This window comes from Ctenocephalides felis, unplaced genomic scaffold (genome assembly GCF_003426905.1).
Source record: "Ctenocephalides felis isolate EL2017-DRISC unplaced genomic scaffold, ASM342690v1 CF-g0.4_SCAFFOLD_03570, whole genome shotgun sequence".
Lineage (NCBI taxonomy): Eukaryota > Metazoa > Arthropoda > Insecta > Siphonaptera > Pulicidae > Ctenocephalides > Ctenocephalides felis.
The window spans coordinates 18,001,877-18,026,213 of NW_020539724.1; the positions used below are offsets into that span (position 1 = coordinate 18,001,877).

General features: G+C 29.7%; 1 protein-coding gene across 1 annotated transcript in view; it reads right to left on the reverse strand.

Moving 5' to 3' along the window:
* The window catches only part of LOC113383514, a 485,158-nt gene that overhangs the window by 208,346 nt on the left and 252,475 nt on the right, over positions 1-24,337 (reverse strand). The window contains exon 3 of the mRNA XM_026621775.1: positions 19,508-19,631. Within this exon, the coding sequence (XP_026477560.1) occupies positions 19,508-19,631 (124 nt within the window). The remainder of the gene's footprint in view (positions 1-19,507; positions 19,632-24,337) is intronic.

The window sequence follows — 24,337 nt, forward strand, 5'->3', positions numbered from 1 at the left end:
AACGCCGAAAGAATTTCGATTACTCTTGGGCATCTTCTCAAAATTCCTCAGACGGACACGTCTGCTAGCAAAAATATTTCAAGTCTTTATTTTATTTAGTGAAGATCATATTTATGGCAAAGTGTCTAAAATAAAGAGCGAAAGCCAAATATGGATTATCTTGTTGTTTCACAGACATAAAAAAAGACAATGATGTTAGTGAAAATCACTATGCATGGCATTTTCTTAGGGAAAAGTGCAGATACAATACGTCAAAAATACGCCAAATTTATGAAGAATTTAAAATCTGAATTCAACATCACAGTAATGTAACAATACTATTACTAACTAATTGAAATTTATGATAACGTGGTATATACAATATTGTTGCAATATAATAATTGGGATTTTCTTGAAAGAATGTACTATATTCTATTCAAAAATGGTTATTCATAATCGCATAACCATTTTTCCTCAAACTCAATAAATAAATTGCTCCTTAATGATCTTCATTTCGAATAGCTTTTCGAATAACCTACAAAACTTGAATTGTTTCCCAATAATGCTCAACAAAATTGAAGTAAATGTAAAAATAATTTATGTAAATAATATTTTAAAAAAATCTAAGAAAATTCAAATCAGTCAATTTCAATAGTGTCAACTGAAGTCACAACTTAAAATATTAAATTTTGAAGTAAAACTTCTTTAGGCGCAACTAAGATGTGAGTCCGTACAAATGCAACGGAAGTGCGTTACGGCAGATAAGATAAGATAAGAGTCGAGTGCCATGATGATTCGTCATTCGCTCTCAATACGGGTCGATTGTGATTAGTCGCAGCGTATGTAAATAAAGATCTGTCATTGTATGCGTACCGGCATCAACGTTGTATGCGTACCGATATCGACAAGAAAATCGGCATAGATGAAAACATTTTAAAGTTACATCGTAGTACAAATCTTGATTTATTGAAAAATGCTTGAATCAGAAAAATATTTTACTGTTTCTTAAAAATATTGATTAATAAGATTAATGATTAGTAAGTTTATTGATTAGAAATTATTTCTTTATTCGTAGTTTCTATAAATCTTTGGATTATTAGAATCGAAAATAGTTTTTAGGCAAGACAGATATTACAGCTGTTCAAAGAATGAGATTATATCGCCAGCGAAAAAGTAAAAAAAACGAGCAGTCAATGAATGTGTGTTAATTTTAATTATATGAAGTTTTTCAAACACAATTACATAATGAGTCATGAATCAGTGAGCTCAACCATTACGAAACACCCATATAGTTTTTCTTTAGATTTTACAACTTACCTTATGTTTTCATTACTATAAAGAGAAATATAGTTAATCAAAAAACCGTCTTTGAATAATTATAAATAAAAGTTTCAAATTTACATTTTAACTTGATTTAATTAATTAGTAAATCATCTAACTTAAATGAATAAACGCAGAACTCTCAACGTCGATTCGAACATTTTTAACTTTATGGCAAAGTAAACAGCGTTATATGAAGAACTAACTAAACAGGGTTCGTTCTCTTTGCTGCCGCTTTATTTCATTAGTTAATATTATTATATGAGCAAACGATAATCAAGAAATTTCTATATCAAATAGTTCTGTAATATAAAGTTTATATGTGAAGATGTGCTAAAGAACCTGATCTACAAACATTGAATAGACTATAGATAGGCAAATAAAAAGTATGGAATAGACTATATTTTTAGTCTTACGAAGGAGTTAATATTTCGCCAGAAATTTTGCAAATTTTATGTATTCTCAACGAATCAAGTCATCCTGAATCATCTGACAAAAAATAGAAAAAAAGAGTGCGCGTAAGGTTCACACGCGATTGAAGTAAAACTTATTTGCTACTGTACAAGATGACATTTAAGTAAAAATAAATACATCATATAACAATTTTGAATAATGTTTATTAGTAATATGGTAACACTCGTGATGCACACATTTATTAGTGTCAACCATTATACACATTTATATAATGATAAATTATAAATATATATTTATAATAGCATTAAAAATATGAATAATGTTTGAAAAGAATAATGTAATTAAAGTCATACTTCAAATATGACATGATCGGTTTGTAATTGTAATTAGCATTTAGAAATTAACCTTCATTAGAGAAATGAAGTAATTGCTGATTAATAAATTCTATAATATTCGTTCACACAGTGGATTCACTTATCATGTAATTGTGTTTGAAGATCTTCATTTAATTGAAATTAACATACATTCATTGACTGCCTGTATTTTTTTTACTTTTTCGCTGGCGATATATAATTTCATTCTTTGAACAGCTATAATACCTGTCTTGCCTAAAAAAATATTTTAAGAAGTTAATGAACGGCTTTGACCCTCGCCTCAGAAATACTATTTCAATTACTTTTGCACAAAGAGTTTTAATTACAATTCATAGCATTTAAAACACTGCCCATTTCTTATGATTTTCCGGCTTTCTAGTAGGTATGTTTAATATAATTTATCCCTACACTAAGATTAATTCATAGCTTGAGCGCCTGAAATATTTTTAATCAACCTAAATTATATCACATAATTCATTTTAACTCCCTCGTACCGCATCAATCCTTTATCTTAATCACAGGCCCTTTGAAGCTTTTAATGAAAGAATAAATTTATTTTAATTGAATCTTTAATTTAATTGAGACATGGACAGAAACGAGCTTCGAGATCGTTCTAATGAAAATTAATCGCTTCGAATTGGGAAAATATAAATGATATTTATTATTTCGTATCTAATAATAGCCATTATTGGCTCAGAGAAAATAACAAGATCGGATCAAGGATATAGAATATATGAATTAACGCGGAAATTAAGAAGCAAGGACAAATACAAGGATTTCATTATATCGCCAAATATATAATGCTATCTTATATATAAAATTCTTCTATACGGATGTATGAATTGATACTCCTCCGAAAATTTTGAAATGTGAGGAAACTATAAAACTATAGTAATATTGTAGAAATAAATGAAAAAAATAGTAAAATACAACATATCATTGTTTGACATTGAAAACATTTTGACACATGAGAACTCTGTCATCTGCCAAAAATGTCAATTAACTTGAAATTTGAATTTACTAAAGAAACCTATTTTGCTAACAAGTAGATATTCACAATGTTCCAACAAGTAGGGGGAAGTCCCGTAACGTCGGACGGCACCTAGCGCCGGACACTCATTTAACCCGAGTTATTTAAGCGAGTATAAATCTTTCCATTTCAAAATACGAATGATAGGGGCGCGGGGGGCACTCAGTTACAGGATCACGCCCCAAGTCTCGCCTGCGCCGCTTTGATTATGATATAAATTATTTTTTAGCAAAGATTGCGTTTCTGTTAATTTAGTTTGATTTATATTTTTGTTATCTAACATAAGTCATAATTTAATAAACATTTTGTAAAATATTTTTTGATTTATTTATAAATAATCTTAGGTGTCCGGCACTCGCGGACTTTCCCCTAATTAACTAAATAAACTTTTGTCGTAATCATTTGAGCAAAAATTGTTGAAATTTGGAAGGCCAAGTAAAAGTAGATTTTCAAGGCAATGCTGCAATGTCACAATTTTAAAGGATGACCCATTGGGTTGATTTCTAATACTGTCCATAGAAAAGTCAAAACATATCATAAGTAGTAAAACATCATTATTGTTCACCAACATAAAAAATCACGATTCATTCAAGATATTTATATGAAAGTTAAAGCTTTAACTGAAATTTTTCAGAGTCTGTTCTGGCATATCATGCATACGAAATTCATGCAAATCTCTCTGGTTCATAAAATACATCGATATAAGCGTAATCTTTTTTTGATGATAAAGATTGATAAATACGTTTAACTATCAGTCGTGATAGAAAGATCGTATATAAAATAATAAGGGAGCCAGTAGAATAAAGGAAAACCAATTCTTATACAATACGCTTAACAAAGTTACTACCTACTCAAAAAACAAGTTTTAAGGAACAAGAACATCCACCCATTATTACAAATACAGATAAGAAAAAAGATAAAGATAAAATAAGAAAAAAATCTAGCAATAAATTATTAAACTATCTAATTTGATTTGCCACTTTTTGACAATAGGAAAGCCTTGGTACGGTTGTGCCAGGGTGCAGTAGTGACAGTCGCCATGAAAGCTAAACTATACATATTTTGACATAGGGTCCAAAGCGTAAAACTGAAGTATAATTGTTCAAACAAGTTTTCAGTGAGTGCCTCCTTACATCAACATGATCTGTTTTTAGATTTTTGGATCGATTTTTTTTAATAAATACAGTTTCTTGTATACAGATCACTTTGTTTGTTATTTTGCTGAAAGTTGAACATTAGTAATTAATTACCACTATTACCAGAAATTAGTTTTTGTGTGGAAGATTTAACTCAGTCATAACGATGACTTGTTTTCAAGAGTGTGCGTTAGGTACGGTTGTGACACATCTGGTTGTGAGCACAGTAGAAGTACCGTACTTTTCAGGTGAAGATGAATCACAAAGAAAAATCTAAATTAGTTGATAAAAAATACGAAAGAAAAAGGAAAATTCAAATTAAGTAAAAAAAAGTTTTCATAAAGATTTCTTGTTAACTTTGTTTAAAAAAATATGTTTTGTTATATATTCATAAGCTTTGTTCAAATAATTATGTTGTGTTGTGTTACATATTTCTGATAATAAATGTGGTTACAAATCATTTTGGTGGTAGTATCTATTTTATGCTCGTTACAATCGTCCTTGGGGTGCCAAGACGTTCAACATAAACTTTTTCCTAACACAAAATTTTATCCCGAATATATCATAGCCCTTAGTCTATTTATCCGATTTCATATGAATCTGTGTCGACCACCTTTCCCTGTTGCCCATTTTTCCGTTCATATACAGAAGATCATAGTAATTGAATCGACTTATTCATCCATCCTTTTATCCGCGGAATGCCTTTGGGTCGAACGAATATGTAATCTGAATATAGAACTTTCGTCATATGACCGCGCTTTATGGGTTTATGGGTTTATGCAAAATGTTTCGGATATCTTGCAATAAAGAATGCACGGGACACGGGATTGAAGTTGTGAAATTAAGAAATGAACTAAATAATATCTGTACTATAAGTATAGAAAAAATATTTGAAATAACTCGATTATATTCATATATGTATTGATTTCCGAAAAAAAAACTTCACCAATTAAAACAAAAAAAAATCAAAAACGGTTTGAAGGAATGGTTTCAGTTGGTAATAGTGCTGATAAGTTTTTGGTAAAGATAATCCGCGTAGTTTTTTCGTAAGGAAACGCATTAATTAGCTTTCAATACAAGTCAAAATCTTTATCTTTAAAACAAAAAAAATAAATTCTATCACAATTTTAAAAGTTGCTAAATCTCTTCTCATTATTAAGTCAATTCGCACTTATCAGAAAGCTCACACAAATTGACAAGGCCACTTACGTCTAGTTTATTTTATTATTCAAATCGTAGCTTCAGAAAACTTAAAAGAACAATTAATAAAGATCAATTAAAATAAATAGATAATAACTAAACATGATGAACAATGAATTAAACACAATATAAAAAACGTATTAATGATGTTAAGAAAAATTAACTTGTATAGGTTTTAAGTAATTGTTTTACTAAAACGTGAATTATATATAATTTTATTTGTAAAAAGTTCTTATTGCACAAATGATTAATTATCATAATAATAAAAATCAGTTATTTTTTTTTGGCAAAATATACAGAAAATACGAACAAAATAAGTATTTTCACATTTTTGAATAGAAAACGGATCATCTGATTTTGTTTAAAAAAAATCTTTAATTTTAAAAACTTCACCAGAAGTTAAATGTATATACAGGGTATTAATGACCTCGACCTTAACTGTTCTCAAAAAATTAAAATAAAACTAGTTGGGTGTATGGCATCGTGCCTTAAGGCAAATTGCTGGAACTACCCGTACCGTAACGAAATGTTCGAGGAATACTGAAGGTTTTGAAATAGATTATTATTAATATTGTAATATTGTCTAATATTTATAAGAATTATATAAACTGAATTGCAAAGTTGAAATTATTTGTTCAAAGTATATTAGAACTTTAGTCAAAATTTGAAAAAAAAGTTGAGACAATTTTTTTTTTCTTACAAAATCAATTATTTTGTTAAGACAAGCAGAAAGTTCTTTGAATCATTTAAATCGGACGCTTAGTTCTCTCAAAAACTGCGATTTTTTGCACATTTAGCACCGTATCTTCGAAATGGCTGGGCCTGTCTTTGCCAAAATCTAATAAACACTTCTGCCAATCATTACTAATTGAATGTTTTTTAGAACATTCAAATCGGTTGCTCCGTTCTCTCAAAAACTCGATTTCTATTTTCTGCACTTTATCTCCGTAACTGCTGGACCTGCCTTTGCCAAAAACTAATCAGCACATCTCCCTATCAATAGGAATCGAATGTTTTTTGAACCATTCAAATCGGTTAATCAGTGCGCCCGAAAACGTGACTGGAAATTTGTATCCATACATACATACACACACACACACATTTTTCTGAGGTATGCCAAAATGTTCAGAAACCTTCAAAACGTCGAGAAATGTAAAAATTTTCAATTTCGATTTTTGGACGATTACAATAACTTACCCTACGGGAAGTTAATTAACACACGCTGTTTGGAAATTATGAGCTTTTGCCTCAAGAAGCTCTTTAGAGCTTTGGTGCTATGGAAGCTCTTTAGAGCTTTGGTGAAATTGTGACCATTTCTCAGTTTTCGTGGTTAACATTTATTAAATTTGTTCTTTTAAACTTTGAAACCGTAACCGTAAATAATATTTCTAGGACCATATTTAAAAAAAATACCACAATTTCCCAAAGATTGCAAAAATTAAGAATTTTTGTTAAACTATGAATTTAAATTTTTTAAAAACGGTCGCTTTTGATATGCCTTTCTTGAAAAAAAATACTGAAATGTATGGAGGCAAGTTTCATTAACAGTTGAAGCATTTAATCAGGATTGTAAAATTGTAAAATACTTTATAGTTTTATTATTAAAAAAAATCGAGTAAAAAAATAAAAACCTTGAAATAATTGTAACAAAATTTCGATCGTTCTCTCTGCAACGATCGTTGTCCTACTTAATAAAACATCAAATTAAAATCACAGACTCTTATTTACTACAATAACAGAGTGTGAATAATTGTTGTCAGAAGAGATTTATATCGTTTTCTTTTATATTTCATTCAAGCATAAGCGTATTATTCACTTAAGAAAATAATGAAAAAGATTTTTCTTTTTAAAGTGTAATCCGAAAGATGTAGGTTAATCCGTCTGAGCGAAAAATCATATTATGTTTTCGTCTGACATCTTTAACCTTCACAATGAACTGCTGGAAGTCATTTATCATCGGATTTCAGCGCCGTAATAAATTTTAGCTTTTGGGCCGAAAACTCTTTATATTTTATTCACGGAATGGACTTGGGATATCGAATTTTGATGTGTATATTACTGAAACTGAAATAACAGTTTTTATGTGCCCCGTACGATTTATCGATTTACGATAAAAAACAATTTTCATACTTTTATTTGATGTATGGGATGTAGAGTTGCTGTCGTCGGTTGTTTTTATCAAACGGTCAGAAATAAAATTCTAACCCTGCCTGAGTACTTAATTTATGAAAGCCCATTTATTAATAGGTTTAGAATATTCATTGCACCCGTTTTACCTGTACTTAACCGCCTTTTAAATTACACTTTATTGCATAATACATTCAAGTAGAATTTATTTTCTATTCCAACTAACAATTGCAATATATCTCTTTAACTTATCGCTCCTGTTAATATGAAACCCATATGTTGTATCTTCTGCAATAAACATCTGCTTATCTTTATCCTTATAGAGAGCAATATATTTAAAGAGAATAAATGAACGTTTCAAAAGCAGTTTGCAACGAATACGGGTCAAGATGTGCAAAAACACCGTATCCTTTGTATAGTACAATGTACAAAGGACAAAGCCAGCAGCTCGCTTCTTGCCAAGGACATCATATCCTTTATTGTGCTTGAGCTGGACTTTGGATTTTTATGAAAATAATATTTTTATAAATCATTTCGAAATTTATGTTGTCAATATAAAAGAAAAAAACCTTTGATAAGCGATGCGTTGTCAGTCAAGTTACAATACAAACTTATATATGATTCTTAAAATACAAGAGAATGGTACAGCAATCAGCTAACGGTTAACAGTTAAAATTTCTACAATGACGAATAAGCTGAAAGTTTTACTGAACATAGTCAGATAGTTGTTTACTTGATATGTGGTATTTATTGTGATGTAATTGGTTTGGATTTCACAATATAACTGCTCAAAGTCAAACTGGACCTTTGTGTCCTTCCTACCCTATTAAATATGTGTTTAACTAAAAACGGAATAAAATTAAAATATACATATAAAAGTAAATTTTAAAATATTTGCTACGATTATTCAAGAGTATTATAGGTCTACGAAATTAGTTCAATTATAAAAATTAATGAATTTTGGAATAATGACCCGTTTTCTCAGTACTGTATAGATATGTTCTGTTGTGGCTTGCTAGTCTGCAGTTTAAAAGGTCCACCGCCATTATCTCCAACAAAAATAACGAGTATATAATTTTTAACAATACTATTTTAAAACAGAAGACAAAAGATGTGTAACCAGCTATCACCTCTATTCTTACGACGTCAGTATCCGGATATAAATGACCATCATGTATCAATATTTATAACAAAAAGTTTTTTTGAAGCAAACTTCTTTAGGCGCGACTAGGAAGTAAATCTGAAAACGCAGCGGAAGTTGCGTTACGCCCGAACTGTTAGTCATAAAATCATTTCTATTTTATATACGGGTCGATTGTGATTAGTCGTCGTGTCGAGTGAATTAAAGTCTTTCGTTGTATTCGTACCGGCGTATATCAATGACGACATCGGAATGTCATTAGATTTTAAGGTTACATCGTAGTACAAATCTTGATTTAATATAAAATGACTGAATCAGAAGAATATTTTACCATGTTTCTTGAATATAATAAAACAAATTAAACATTTGTGCCGTGTAAGAAACGTAAGTTTATTGAAATGATTTCTATATTATTCGTAGTTTCTATAAATCTTTAAAGTTATAAAAATAGAAAATATTTTTATAGGCAAGACAGATATTACAGCTGCTTAAAAAATGAGATTATATAGCCAGCGAACAACTAAAAAAAATACAAGCAGTCAATGAATGTATATTAATTTTAATTACATAAACTTAATCCACACTGTGAACAAATATTATAGAATTTATTAATCGGCAATTACTTATAAAGCCTCAAGTCCTAAATTCCAATTACAATGACAAACCGATCATATCATATTTGAAGTATGACATTAATTACATTATTGTTTTCAAATATTATAAATATTTTAATGATATTATAAATATATAATTTATAATTTACTTTTATATAAATATGTATAGTGATTGACATTAATAAATGTGAGCATAACCAGAGTTACCATATTACTAATAAACATTTTTCATAAATATTTCTGACAAAATACCAGATCAAGGTTGTATACATTGTAATCTCTGCAAAAAAATGTTTAAAGATTGTAGCTATTATATTGTAAAATCCCTTGAAAATTGAAAATATGTCAATGGATATGTCAATTCCAACATATTCCTATTATTAGGAATTAAGTGGAAACTTTATTGAACATAGTTCAATAGTTGTTTGTTTGATGCATGTTATGTATTGTGATGTAGTTCATTTGGTTTGGATAGTATAGTATAGTATAATTACTGAAAATTTAATTGGACCTGTATGCCACACAGTACCCTATCCTAAAAATTACTAAGGGTAATCCAGATCAATGTTGTATACAGTGCAATCTCTGTAAAAAAAAATAGTATTATTGTAGCTATTTTATCCTGAAATCCCTTCAAGATTGAAAATATGTCATTGGATATGTCAATTCCAAGATATTCCTATAATTGGGAATTAACTGGGAACTTTACTGAACATAGTTTGATAGTTGTTTGTTTGATGCATGTTATGTGCTGTGATGTAATTCATTTAAATTGTTTTATTTGTAGAATTTTATTTACGTTAATGTAGAGATACATTATATACTTACATTTTGACAATGCACGATAAGGTAGGGCGGGGCACGAAGATCCAATCTGACTTTGAGCAATTATATTGTGAAATCCGAACTAATTTATATGACAACAAATAATATATCTCGAATAAACAACTATCTGCCTATGTTTAGTAAAACTCTCAGCTCATCATTGCGTTTTTTGCCGTTTTTGAAAAATTTGTAACCTGGTCTTTTTATACCATAGACCGGGTAAAATGGGACAGGCAGGAGGTCCAAGGTCCATTGTATTATTTTCAATGTTTAAGTGATTTTGAGAAATATTTGCTACATTATTCTATCAATGCAAAATATAAATTTTTTGGTTTGGACAGTATAATTATTGAAGATCAAATTGGACATGTATGCCTCAGCCTACCCTATCCTCAGAATTACTGAGGGTCTTCTTTTTATGAAAAGACTGATTGTAATTTAATAAATAGAGACAAAAAATGTATTTTATCAGTAAGTGAACAATATTTACCATTAGTTTCTTCATCCCACATCTGTTATTTCCCAGGTTGAAAAACCAGTATTATCTTCGCCGATATCTAAGCAATCTTGAAGTATCATTATCCAAATTACAGTTCACTTCGACGATAGTTGGAATCGATTTATATCTATTCTATTTGCATAAGCTCGAGGCAAAATCACGTACATCGACTCAAGTTTATTTTGATCATATATGGTAAATCCAGGTTTCGTTCATTAGATTTCTCGACAATTTCGTTGTCGAACTACCCACGCCGAAGAACGAGCAAAAATTTAAATGCGTCCTTCCTTGTACGACATAACGCAGAGCTATGTAAAGCCCTAGGGCGCGCGTTCCGGATTTTTGTTACTGCGAGCCCGTTCAACGAGTAGGACAGGGAGGAATTGGGAAGATAGAAATAGATTTTTTGCCTAATTTGAATTTATATCCATCCACGAATACACGATATTGATCCCGGGATTATATCCCATCGCTCTAGCCACCCACCTATGCCCATAATAAATTATAATTATAATTTGAAGTATTAATTATGATAATAGAGTAGGGCAGGACGCAAAGGTCATTTTGACTGATTTGACTTTCAGTAATTATACTGTCCAAACTAAACAAACAACAAATAATTTGTATCAAACAAACAACTATTGACCTATGTTCAGCAAAATCAGTCAACTCCAATTATAAAAAAGCGATTGAAGTTAAACTTATTTGCTACTGTACAAGATGGCATTAAAGTAAAAATGAATACATCATATAACAATTTTGAATAATGTTCATTAGTAATATGGTAACACTCATGATGCACACATTTATTAGTGTCAACCATTACACGCATTTATATAATAATAAATTATTAATTATATATTTATAATAGCATTAAAAATGTATATTATTTAAAAACAATAATGTAATTAAAGTCATACTTGAAATATGACATGATCGGTTTGTCATTGTAATTAGCATTTAGAAATGAACCTTCATTAGACAAATAAAGTAATTGCTGATTAATAAATTTTATAATATATTCGTTCACCCAGTGGATTATGTTAAACAACGCCTAAACAAATATTGTTTTTGCAACTTCACTCATGTAATTGTGTTTGAAGAACTTCATGTAATTAAAATTAACATACATTCATTGACTGCTTGTATTTTTTTTACTTTTTCGCTGGCGATGTAATCTCATTCTTTGAACAGCTGTAATATCTGTAATGCCTGATAAATTTATTCCATTTTAATAACTTCAAAGAGCAGATTCAAAATCTTTTTTCAATTTTAAAGTGGTTTTACTAAATAATAGGTACATTATTTAACAAATTTGAAATATAAATGGCATAGTAATATTTCTTACAAAGATTTCATTGTATATATATAAACTTGATCTGGTGTTTCGAAAGAAACATTCACCAGCAGAGTTGGCGAAAACCTTTAATTCAATTTATCTCTTTTAAAATTGCATTATTTCAACTTAATTTATTTATTTCTTTCCTATAATCTTTTTGTTCACACCTTTGCCAGAGTCAAGTTTCAGTTGGTCCTTCTTACCGCACCCATATAAACTTTTATAGAGGTTATATAAAAAATATGTTATTTCTAATTAAAAAATAGTACACCTTACTAAACAGTTAATAACGTATACTAAAAAATTATATTGAGGTCTCGCAAACTAAACAACAGCACTCACAACCACTGTTATTTAGTTTACAATAGATTTTCAAACATATTTTCTGATAGTTACATGTTCATTTAAGATTATGGCTTCATGCATACCTGTAGCCCTCTACTTTCAAATATTGTTTTAAAAACTCCTTAATTTACTTGTTTTTCAAATATTTGGCCACGGTCCTTTTAGCCCTGCTCTACCCTCTAGAATCTAGATTATAACTAAAAACATTAGTAATGTCCTATATATTCTTTTGCCTATATATTTTCTTTTTTAATAGATATTTGAAGTTTTATAATTTGGCAAATTTAAATATTTGAATTCTAATATAATCGTGTAAAACAATATTTTTTTCATTCAATTTTATTCTGCAATCTGCAAAACAATATGAAAAAGAAATTATTTTTTTTAATTTAATATAGTGGATTTTTTTCAATTATAAGCAATTTCACCTTAACATAACCTTATGTGTATATAACGGATTTACTCAATAATAAAATCTTGACACTTTGATAATTTTTACACATATATATAATGAGAATCACTTATTTTCGCTGACCTATAATTTTCTGGCAAAAACAAACTTTTTTTTTGTGGAAACTAATAAATAATTTTCAAAAATTCTCAAATTTAACTATTTTAACATTGCTACTATTTAGTCATGAGATGAGATAATTTTTTTATTTCTCATTATTTTATAAACAACATGGAACTGTAATACAACTGTAATCAGTAATAGTAACAAAAATGTCGAATTTATTTGAACTGCATAATATATGATCACTACATTTTTCTAGATATATATTTTATTTTATCATTAATTCAAAAATCGAAAATAAACTATTGGGCTGATCTTTACACAAAACTGACCAGCTCCTAACTTTTAGGTAAGATTGGTTTTTCATGTTAGTAAAAATTATTTGTTCTGAAAGAATGATGAAAAGTGCATTAGCATTCGTTCTTTATGAAATAATGATCTTAGTGACACTAAAAAATTGAGAGTTATATTCAGTTTCATTAACAAATAATAGATAACACATCCTCCAGAGTTAGGAAAAAAACAGAATATTAAAAAATTGTTTGGCTCTGACATGTATTGTCATAAACCTAAATTAATATTAAACTGATGTTTTATAATAATTTAAAAGCTGTTTTGATAATTTACTTATTAACTGCGTCGGTTTTTTACAGATGACAACCCAAACAATTGTCCTATCTATCTCTATGTGATCTTTTTTTTTATTGTATTTTATGTAATGAAGATAAAACGATTGATATATGTACAATAGCGAGTAAGGGCTATTTTCACATGAAAACATTTCTATCTATATTTCCAAGTGAAAACCGATATCACTACTGCTTGATATCATAGAGTATAGAAACCTGAACCTCTGACTCAAATGCTTTCGCTCTCACCACATAACTACAAGCAAGCCCTACATTATTTTCTCAATTATATCAAGTTTACCTAAATTCATATAATCTACCTAGTAAAGCTATCTAATCTACCTAATAAAGTATATGCTAATTTAAATTGTATTTTTGGACAGAAGAATCATGTTGCGCAAACAACTGTCAAAAATGTGCACAATTTTTCATAATAACTTTATACGTCCTTTAGCTTCACAACACCTGGTATAATTTCAATTACTTTCATTATTGCACCTTGTTTTTCAAATATTTACATAGCTATTATTCAAAGCATATCAAGTATGCTAAAAGGCCGCAAATTATTTTATGTTTACTTAAGAATACTTAAAATTAATTGTTATTGATATATTTTTCTCTAACTTGGGACAAACGCGATCGAAGGTTGATACACCTTAGACAGAATAAATTTTTTTGAAAAATAAATAATAGCAAGCTTTTAAAACAAATTCCACCTCTGCACCGTTGTGTTTTCTCGCGCTCCATATTATAGAGTTATAAATTATTTGAGATTACTTCCTAGGCTCATCTCGAACCACTGGATTATCATAAATTCAGCCCATTCCGGGGCGAAGTTTCGCGCCCGGAGCTTTTACAAGTTCGGAACATGCCTCTCCTGATCGCTAATAACGTTTGAGTTGATGATATTAAATCGTTTCACGCCTCGTGTAGCAGAATATTGATGCTGTTTTTTATTGACGGAATTTTGTTTTACGACGAAAAGATTTTTACGAACAGTTTATTGGAAACTGATTTTATAGGATAATTCGGAATACGCTTTAAAGCCCATATTGTTACGAGCGTTAACGGTTTTGTCTTTCTTGTTCATAGAGAATGTTATTGGTGACTGAATATTTTTCCATTTTTATAATCGGATATACTGTGTACATATATTGAAAAAATGCGAGAAAAACTACATCGAATTGCGTGCAATATACCGTTCACCAAAGTTTTTGTACAAAAACCTTCCTATCTCTCTTCCTACAAAATACTTCATGCGTAACTAGTACACAGTTTAAGTTTGTTATGCCGTAGTATTTATATATAACAAAAAACTCTTCAGACATCCAATTATTAACAAAGCTAGATAATTTATAAAAGACTTTAACCAGTTAACTGTGGCGCTCTCATAAACTGTAACTGTAGTTGTGTGTTGTCAGAATCAAGGATAAAGATGAGTAAATTAGGTTCAGATGATCAATTTTAATGATTTACTGAAAATGAGGACTCAAAACGTTTGCTATTTTAATTAACCAGTAATTTTAATTGACGAATGTACTCATCATGGAGAAGTGGCAAAATTTTGTGTAATGAAGTGTATACTTATCATGCGTATAAGTCTTTGACCACTGAGTAGGGTATTCAGAATGCAACTTTTTTATAAAAACAAAATACAAACACATTATTAATTTTTTTATTTAAAATAATTACTAAAATAAATATTACCTAAGTTTTTGGCATTTTACCAAAAGTGTCAACCATTATACAAATTTATATAATGATAAATTATAAATTATATATTTATAATAGCATTAAAAATATGTATAATACTTAAAAACAATAATGTAATTAAAGTCATACTTCAAATATGACATGATCGGTTTGTCATTGTAATTAGCATTTAGAAATTAACCTTCATTAGAGAAATGAAGTAATTACTGGTTAATTACTTCTATAATATTCGTTTACATAGTGAAATATGTTGAACAACGTCAAAACAAATATTGTTTTCGCAACTTCACTCATCATGTAATAATTGTGTTTGTAGAACGTCATGTAATTAAAATTAACATACATTCATTGACTGATGGTATTTTTTTCACTATTTTTATTTTTTGCTGACGATATAATCTCATTTTTTGAACAGCTGTAATATCTGTTTTGCCTAAAAAATATTTTCCATTTCAATAACTTCAAAGATTTATAGAAATTACGAATAATATAGAAATTATTTCAATAAACTTATGTTCCATACACGGCGCAAATGCTGCATTTGTTTTATTATTTTCATTATAATTATTTACGGGGAGCAGGGTAAAATATTTTTCTGATTCAGTCATTTTTCATTAAATCAAAATTTGTACTACGATGTAACTTTAAAATGTTTATTTATCTATGTCGATTTCGCATACAATGTTGATGCCGGTACGCATACAACGACAGATCTCTATTCACATACACGACGTCTAATCACAATCGACGCGTATAGAAATGATATCATCGAGAGCGAATGACGAATCATTGGCACTCGACTCTCATCTTATCTTATCTGTCGTAACGCACTTCCGTTGCATTTGTACGGATTTACACCCTAGTCGCGCCTAAAGAAGTTTTACTTCAAAAATAACATCGATATGTTCTCATATATACGTAAAATAAAAAACGTCCTAAATTGAAAAGAAATTCCTTTCCTATAAACATCCCAGAAAATTTGAAATTTAATACGCTGTATCTATAATCAATAACTCGACACTCAGCCAACTGTAATTCCTATGATAAAGTTTTTTATTCTGAAAAATCTTATCATATTTTCTTCTTGCAGGCGTTTATATAAGGAACAGGGAAAGAGACGATCGTCGTACGGAAACGTTTGCAGGCGAAGATAGAACTGGGACATTTTAAACATTTCAACAGATGATCCAATTTTGAGATAAAGTTGCGCCCAGGGATTTTTGGGAAATTGGGTGACACTGATTTGACACGAACCTTCGGCACGAGGTATTTTTCTAACACGTATCAAACATCACGAACAAACTTAGAGAAAGACATACACACAAATACATTCACACACACACACACACATAAATACATTCACACACACACATATGTATATACTAGCTGACCCGGCAAACGTTAATTTGCTAAGTAAGGTATATTCTAAACATTTTCTAGAGAACCAAATATATTAATACTTTAAGTGCATAACGATGTGTTGTTTGAATGCTATATACAATGAGATATTATAAAAAAAATTAGTTTGTCTATACTTTGTCAATACAATCAAACTGGAAGTTTTATACACTTTCTATAGAAAACATGGTATAATATAATCCAATCCAAGTCTTTTTTGGTCTTTCGACTTATTGATTACGTTTCATGTTTTTCACATTCTTTTTGGATTCTGGATTTTGTGTATAATTGTAAATAATACTACTGCGCTTATACAAAATTTTTAAATTTCTGCAAGGAGAGATAGAAAATGAATTAAGTATTTCTTCTTTGAGCTGCTTTTTGAAAATTAAAGTAAACTTATAGGAAGTATATATGTAGATCAGGGCTAGGCACAAAGGTCCAATTTGACTTTGAGCAAACATAATTGTAAAAATCAAACCAATTATATCACAACAAATAGCATATTTCAAACGAACAATTATCTGACTACGATCAGTAAAACTGCCAGCTACTTCATCATTGTAGAAATGTGCTTTTTTGATGTCTTTCAAAAAAACGTTATCTTGACCTTTTTACCCTATAGGCAGGGTAACTTGGAATGGTCAAGTGGCAAACAGGTTTAATGTCTTATTTCAATTTTAATGGTATTTCACAAAATAATTACATTTTTAACTAATGCTAAAAAACTACCAATGGAAGAAAATACTCATTTTATCAACAGCTCCATTTTTATATATCAGAAGATATAATCAATTTTAAGTGTAACGAATATTAATTATGTAGATTTTTGTACACTTCTTCACACTAACCTTTTAAAATAATGCTAAAAGTTATAAATAATAATCACTTTAATAAACAATGTAAATTATATACAATACAATAGCAATAATATCAAATAAATTTGTTACAAAGGTTGGCACAGTACTATGAAGCATTATTTAGTAAAATTTGTGCAAAAAAATTTTATAGAGAATATAGAAGCTTGTTGTAACGGATTTTCTTTAAATTAATATATCTTGAGATTCACTCATTATATTTCTAAGAAATAAAAAATAAAATAACTAATAAAGTAACTTCGAAATTATATTAAATCGTATTTAGATATTTTGACAAAAATTTTATCTTAAATTACGAACGATGGCTGGAACAATTTTCATATCAGATCGACAAATAAAATAAATATTTGAATTTATTTTGAATGTTCTTGGAGATTCTAAAATATACGTTTTTAAACAAAAATAGTCTAAATGATCTAAGACTAATCAGCATAATTACCTAATAAATTACCTTAAAACCATTATGGAATCAAAATTGGTTATTTATTAATTTATTAATTTATTTATACTATTACACTAACAGAAAATGTATACTATTACACTAATAATTTTATAATTTAAAAATCTACTAATATAAAATTTGAATACTAGCATATAATATAAAAGAATATACGTACACTTTATGCATAATGCTTTGGTAACATGATCTAATAATTAATTGCACATATTATTTTATTGTAGTTATATACAATTACTTTCAATTATCTGAAATTCTTACAGGTATTTTGGAGGAAACATTTGTTTATGCATATGTTGTAATTATGACATCAATTTAATATTAACTTTACACCTAAATCATGGCCATTAAATTTTAATGACAAGTATAATTAATGCGATCCAACAAATTACTGACACATTGAGTAAATCAAATTTGAAATTGATAACCACTAAATTTGTATTATTCTATGATTAATTATGGATAATAAATTCATAATTCTGTGATAATTTATACAAAATACATTATCAGGATGTGATTAGTGTGACAAACACTGTATGAATAACTGGAAATTAATGCCAACATGGTGAACTATTAATTTGTCTATATTGTTAAACCTAATGTAGGGAAATACAACAAGAAACTATCTGACTATGTTCAGTAAAACCTCCAAGTAATTCAGCATTGTATAAGTGTATTTTTTTGCTGTTTTTCAAAAATTTATCACCTGATCCTTTCTATCCTATAGGTCTGATAAAATAAAACTTCCATAGAACGATTTTCATCTACATTCATTATTCCCTTATATGAACGAATTCTTTTTGGTTCCGATGCGCAATTCTGTTCATTGTTTTGTACCAGGTATATGTACTGAACTACATTTTGATACAAAGGAATGTTCAGTTATTACATTCGAGACATTTTTGGAATTATTTGAAATTTATGATTTCCCAGAAACTATTATATTAAAATATGTTGGTGTAGTTTACTACTGTAGATATCGTGGTTATTCTACACAATGAGAATATTGTAACGATAATCAATATTATCGTTACAATAATGTTCTATAAATGCATTCTTGTACATCATTTATAATTATTAAATAGGATTATTTGTAAAGATAATCTTGTTTTCATTCGCATAGTTAGCTACTAACCCTCACAGGTATTTACAGATACTTTAGCTCGCGAATGGTGCTAAGGTAACCCTTATTTTTTTTAATTTGAAAATTTGCTTTATTTGACTTAAATACATACATTGATTTTTACATAAAGATACAAATTGTATACACCTATTCTGGGAATATCATTATACTATCATAATTTAATATTGTTTGCATATATATGTATTTGTTTCAATTAACTTATATAAGTATGAAAATGGTAACCTTTCGTATTGGCAATCGATGCAATAATTATACTACATAGCAGCATCGCCCTCAAAGAAATTATACAACATATAACTAATTATCGGCATATACCATTGGCACATATACACATTTTGAATTCGTTAGGAAGGAAACTGCATACTGACTTAAATATATTATCGTATGATAATAAATTATTAAAACTCGAAGATAAATCTGATATTTCCTACCTTTTCCGCCTCTGCTCATGACAATCATACGACTATGTCGTAAACTCTGACGGGTTGGCGCGTGTCTCCCTGCGATGTCCCGAGCTGCCATATTTTGGGGAACCGTTGTGGTCAAATAAATAGCCTGAAAATGAACAAAAAATAGTTAATTTATTATTGCAAAACTGTTTTTACATCAATTTATTTATATAAATATAGTAATCAGATTAGTAAGACCAAATTGTACAGTAACATAAAAATTGGATTTGGAACAGAACCAAATAGAGTAGAATAACTAGCAAAAGTTTTAGAAGCAGATGATAAATTCTACTTTACAAGAAAATTATAATATCGAATATTTGCAAAAATCAAGTATACTTAGAACCTTACATCAATCCATCCATTTTTACGATGATAAGTAAGTCATCATGTAAATAAATCATCAACCCTTCTATTCTAGGTGTTGACCAAACGAGCACAAAAGTAGCAAAACATGAATCTGACTTTGATAAATCTGACCTAATTAAATATAATGTCATAAATTCGAATTTGCGACGTTTGCTGAAAATTACAGCTATTGTCGGCAACAGTAATTACTTCAAAATCCTAACGAATTGCCACTTAGGACCATCGTGCAATTTCATAGCTCTCGGCTTCGGCTTCAGCCCAAAATCACTGTGTAACTTTGCTTAAGCAAATACGGATCAGGCATTATCTGGTGACGAATAGGTCATGTAGTCTGCCAGAATAGTTGTAATATTTGAACTGTTCGTGGATGATTATGAAATTCATAATCGTAGGTACCAAAAGTTGATATCAACTCAGAAGAACTGTACGCCAAAAATGTTCTAACATTCTAAAAGTGTTGCATGACATCGTGCCTAAGGCAAATCGCTGAAACTTCGAGTACCATAATTTAAACATTTTGAAAATGTTTGTTAATTCTGATTGTTTTTAACATTTCTGGAAACATGTGGAAATTTTGAATTTTTTAACAGCGATCGCGCTTGCGTAGAGACGAAATATCGAAGCGCGTAAGAGCCGTGTTGCAGTTTAACAGTTAAACATTGTAATTATTGGTACGGATTCCATATGAAGAATTTTTTTACCTGTTTTTAAAACCTCTACAAATTATCTAATAATTTAATGTACATATGTCTAATGATCATTTTAACCACCAAATGGCATGTTTTTACTTTTTTTTATTGGGTATCCGAAACTACTGAACCTGCTTTCCCAAAAATTTAATCAATTTTTCACTCTGTCAGTACAATGCAAATATTTTTTTGATCATTCGAATAGAAGCTCTGTTTTCTCAAAAACTGAATTACCATTTTTTACACTTTTTGCCCCGTATCTTAGCAATGAATGCAACTGGCTTCGCCCATCTCCCCACCAATAGTAATCGAATGTTTGTGAATCCTTAAACGCGTTTGATCCGTGCTCTCGAAATCGTGGACGAAAATTTGTGTCCAAACATACATACATACATACATACATACTACGCACACACATACGTAAAACTTTTTCTTAACGTAAAGATATCATAGACCTTATAATACATAAGGACTGCTAGTCCTTATACATTTCCCCTGTTAAAAAGTCTCTAACCATAAAAAGGCGACAGTGACGTCACCGGGTGAACGAGCGTTGCCGAAAACCGTCGAGTACTCTCGATTGTTTAAATGTATTTTCATTTCCTCGCACTAAAAACGTGACATGACATTTATTTAAGCAATTTCAATTGAAGAGCATTTGACGGTTCTCAGCAACGCTCGTTCACCCAGGTGATGTCACAATTGCCTTTTTATGTTATGACACATTTTTTAGCTTATACTGGAGGTCTATTTGTATAAGGTATATGAAAGATATGGAAATATTTTCCATATCTAGTTTTGATAACTATAACTTAGCCCACGGAAAGGCAATAATGATGGTAGTCCTTTATACCTTTAACACTAGAATGACGGAGGTTGGTTGCATACCTATTTTGCCTGATTGAGAGGTAATTTGAGTAAGAGATTAGGGAGGAATAGAAATTAATTTTTGTATACCTTTCGTTGTATTATGAAAAACGAAAAAAATATTTTAAAAAAGTGACATGAACTTGTTATGTATATCATATAAAAAGTGCAAATGAGTCAAATTGACTCGTCCCGTCATTCTAGTGTTAAGTCCAGCTCTACCCTAGTACTAATATATGTTGTATATTTCCGAAATATCGTAGAGAATTGATGGAATTTGATTAAGTTTTAGTACCACATATAAATAAATTTGAGTCCAAACATTCTGCATTTTCCGGATAACAAACCCTAATGAACAAGTGCATCATTGCACACTCTCGTTTCCATCTCTCCTCTCTGAAACTGCTTGAAAACAACAACGTCTTCAACAAATCCATGCACGAGTATTCTCTCGGCATAGCCCGTGGCAGTTTCAATTCCACTCTTGTTCCGACGATAGGTCGTGGTGGAAACGACTGAACTAAACCGACGCCGACGATAGTTTACAATTAGTTTTAGCCGTGAGCTTTACCGTGTGTGCGACCAGTTCAGTTACAGCATATAGTTTGTAGACCAGTCAAAATGAAGCCAAAAATGGAGTAATAAGTCATTACAAATAAAATGTCCAAAGACCACATTGATCTGACTTGTGTGATTTTTTTTATTCAATGCCAAAGGTACAAAATTCTGATTTTCCTCATTTTTTGCGGAAACTGTGGACTACCACAAAATGTGTGAGACAGATTTCTTTAATATAAAATTCTCTACAAAATTGCTATTATGATATAGGGTAGTACGAGGCACTAAGGGTTCAATTTGAATTAGATCAGTTATATTGTAAAAACCAAACCAATTATATCACAACAAATACAACATATATCAAACAAAGAACTATCTGACTATGTTCAGTAAAACTCCTAGCATTGTTGTAGAAATGTGTTTTTTTGCAAAAAAATTTCTCCTGGTTGTTTTTACCCCGTATCCGGGACGACCAGGGAAACCAGGTCCAATGCATTATTTTACTATTCTAAAGGGATCTCTTGTAAAATTGCTTTTTTTAACTTCTGACGTAAGAGAGCTTATAACATAGCGTTATCATGGCAACACTATCTTATGCTTGTTTCTTGGTAGTGAAAATTATCAAAATGTCTATTTGCTGTGCGATCAGGCACAGTATTTTATATATAAACAAACAAGGAAAAATGTTATGATAACAGATTTTTCGAAGATAATTTACTAATTTTCGTTTTTACGCTTGTGCCAGGTTAAAAATTGATTTGTCCTTTTTTACTTCATTCAGGTGTGAGCTTTTATAAGTGTTATACAAAAAAACTGTTGAATTATACCTAAATCAATAATGCACTTTATAAAACATTTAAATAACGTATACTTATAATTATATTAAGGTCTCGTAAACAAAATAACTGTGCTCACAACAATAAAAAATAACGAAAGAAAATACTTTTGTTATGGATTTTCAAAAATTAACGTTTATCTCTCGATAGCGATGCCTTAAGAATCAAGATGATAGTTGGTTAGACATCTTCTTCCCTCTACTTTCAAATATTGTTGTTATAATTATTTTAAGGTCTCGTAAACTAAACAACTGTGCTCACAACAAAAACAAATAACGAAAGAAAATACTTTATAAGGTAGGTAGAAGTAAGGAGAAGATTTTGTTATAGATTTTCAAAAATTAACGTATATCTCCCGATAGCGACGCCTTAAGAATCAAGGTGATAGTTGGATAGACATCTTCTTCCTTCTACTTTCAAATATTGTTGTTAATAAATTCTTACTTTTGCTGGTTTTTGAGATATCGGTTCCACGAAAAATCCACGATTCAAAGTAGATCATCTGAAATTAATACGCACAACTGTATAATGACTGCTGTTCGGCCTGGGTCTTTTAAATCAATATTGCAATTGGGATTATCGTTTTTTTATTGAAATGTTGGATCAAAATGTCATATACAGAAAATTCGTCTTTTGGCTTGTGTACATCATAAAATGATAATGGACGAGGCAGTGGCAGTTCATCTTCCATCTTATATGTTTCCACTGGAAACTGGCACATTAATTCAAAAATTATTAATGGGTAGTGCTGCCCTAGGGCAGGTCCGGGAGATGAGTCAAACTCCAACTTAATTCAGTAAAGAGATAATCGTTGAGAATAATTATATCTATTTAATTTGAGGATAAAAAGGTAAACACTTTGGATGTCGATGTGGATATATGACTCTCCACACTAGGAAAATGGCATAGTTGGCAGGTGTTGTTCAAGGAGGAAGGTTTTCAGGGGCTAACACTACAGTTTGATACTTCAAAAAACTTATTAAACTTATACTATCTAAAGACAGCTCAAGGGATTCTCATTTTTCACTTATAATATATGTTCTTCTATATTCTATAATCATTTTTTAACTTTTCAAATGGCAATATCTCAAGAACGGCGATTTCAATGAAAAAATGTACAAACACAGTTTTGTGGGTAAAATTATAACAAACATATGTGTCTAACATAGTTTGAGAAGATCAAAATTTTGTATCATTTATCTTGAATAAAAAAATCGCAGATAATCAGATTGAGGGAGTCTTTTGATATTCCATTTAGAATGACTTATTTACCATCTGTTCCAATTTTCTGCTCTATGCAAATTATTCCGACATGAAATGCCTATTTTGACTGGGATATTACAGGTAGCCAATGGTACAATTTTGTACCATTTATCTTGAATATAAAAAGAATCGAAAATAATCAATTGATGTGGACTTTTAACATTTCATTTCTAGAAACTTATTTAACATTGTTTCACCAATTTTCTGCTGTATGCAAATTATTCTGACAT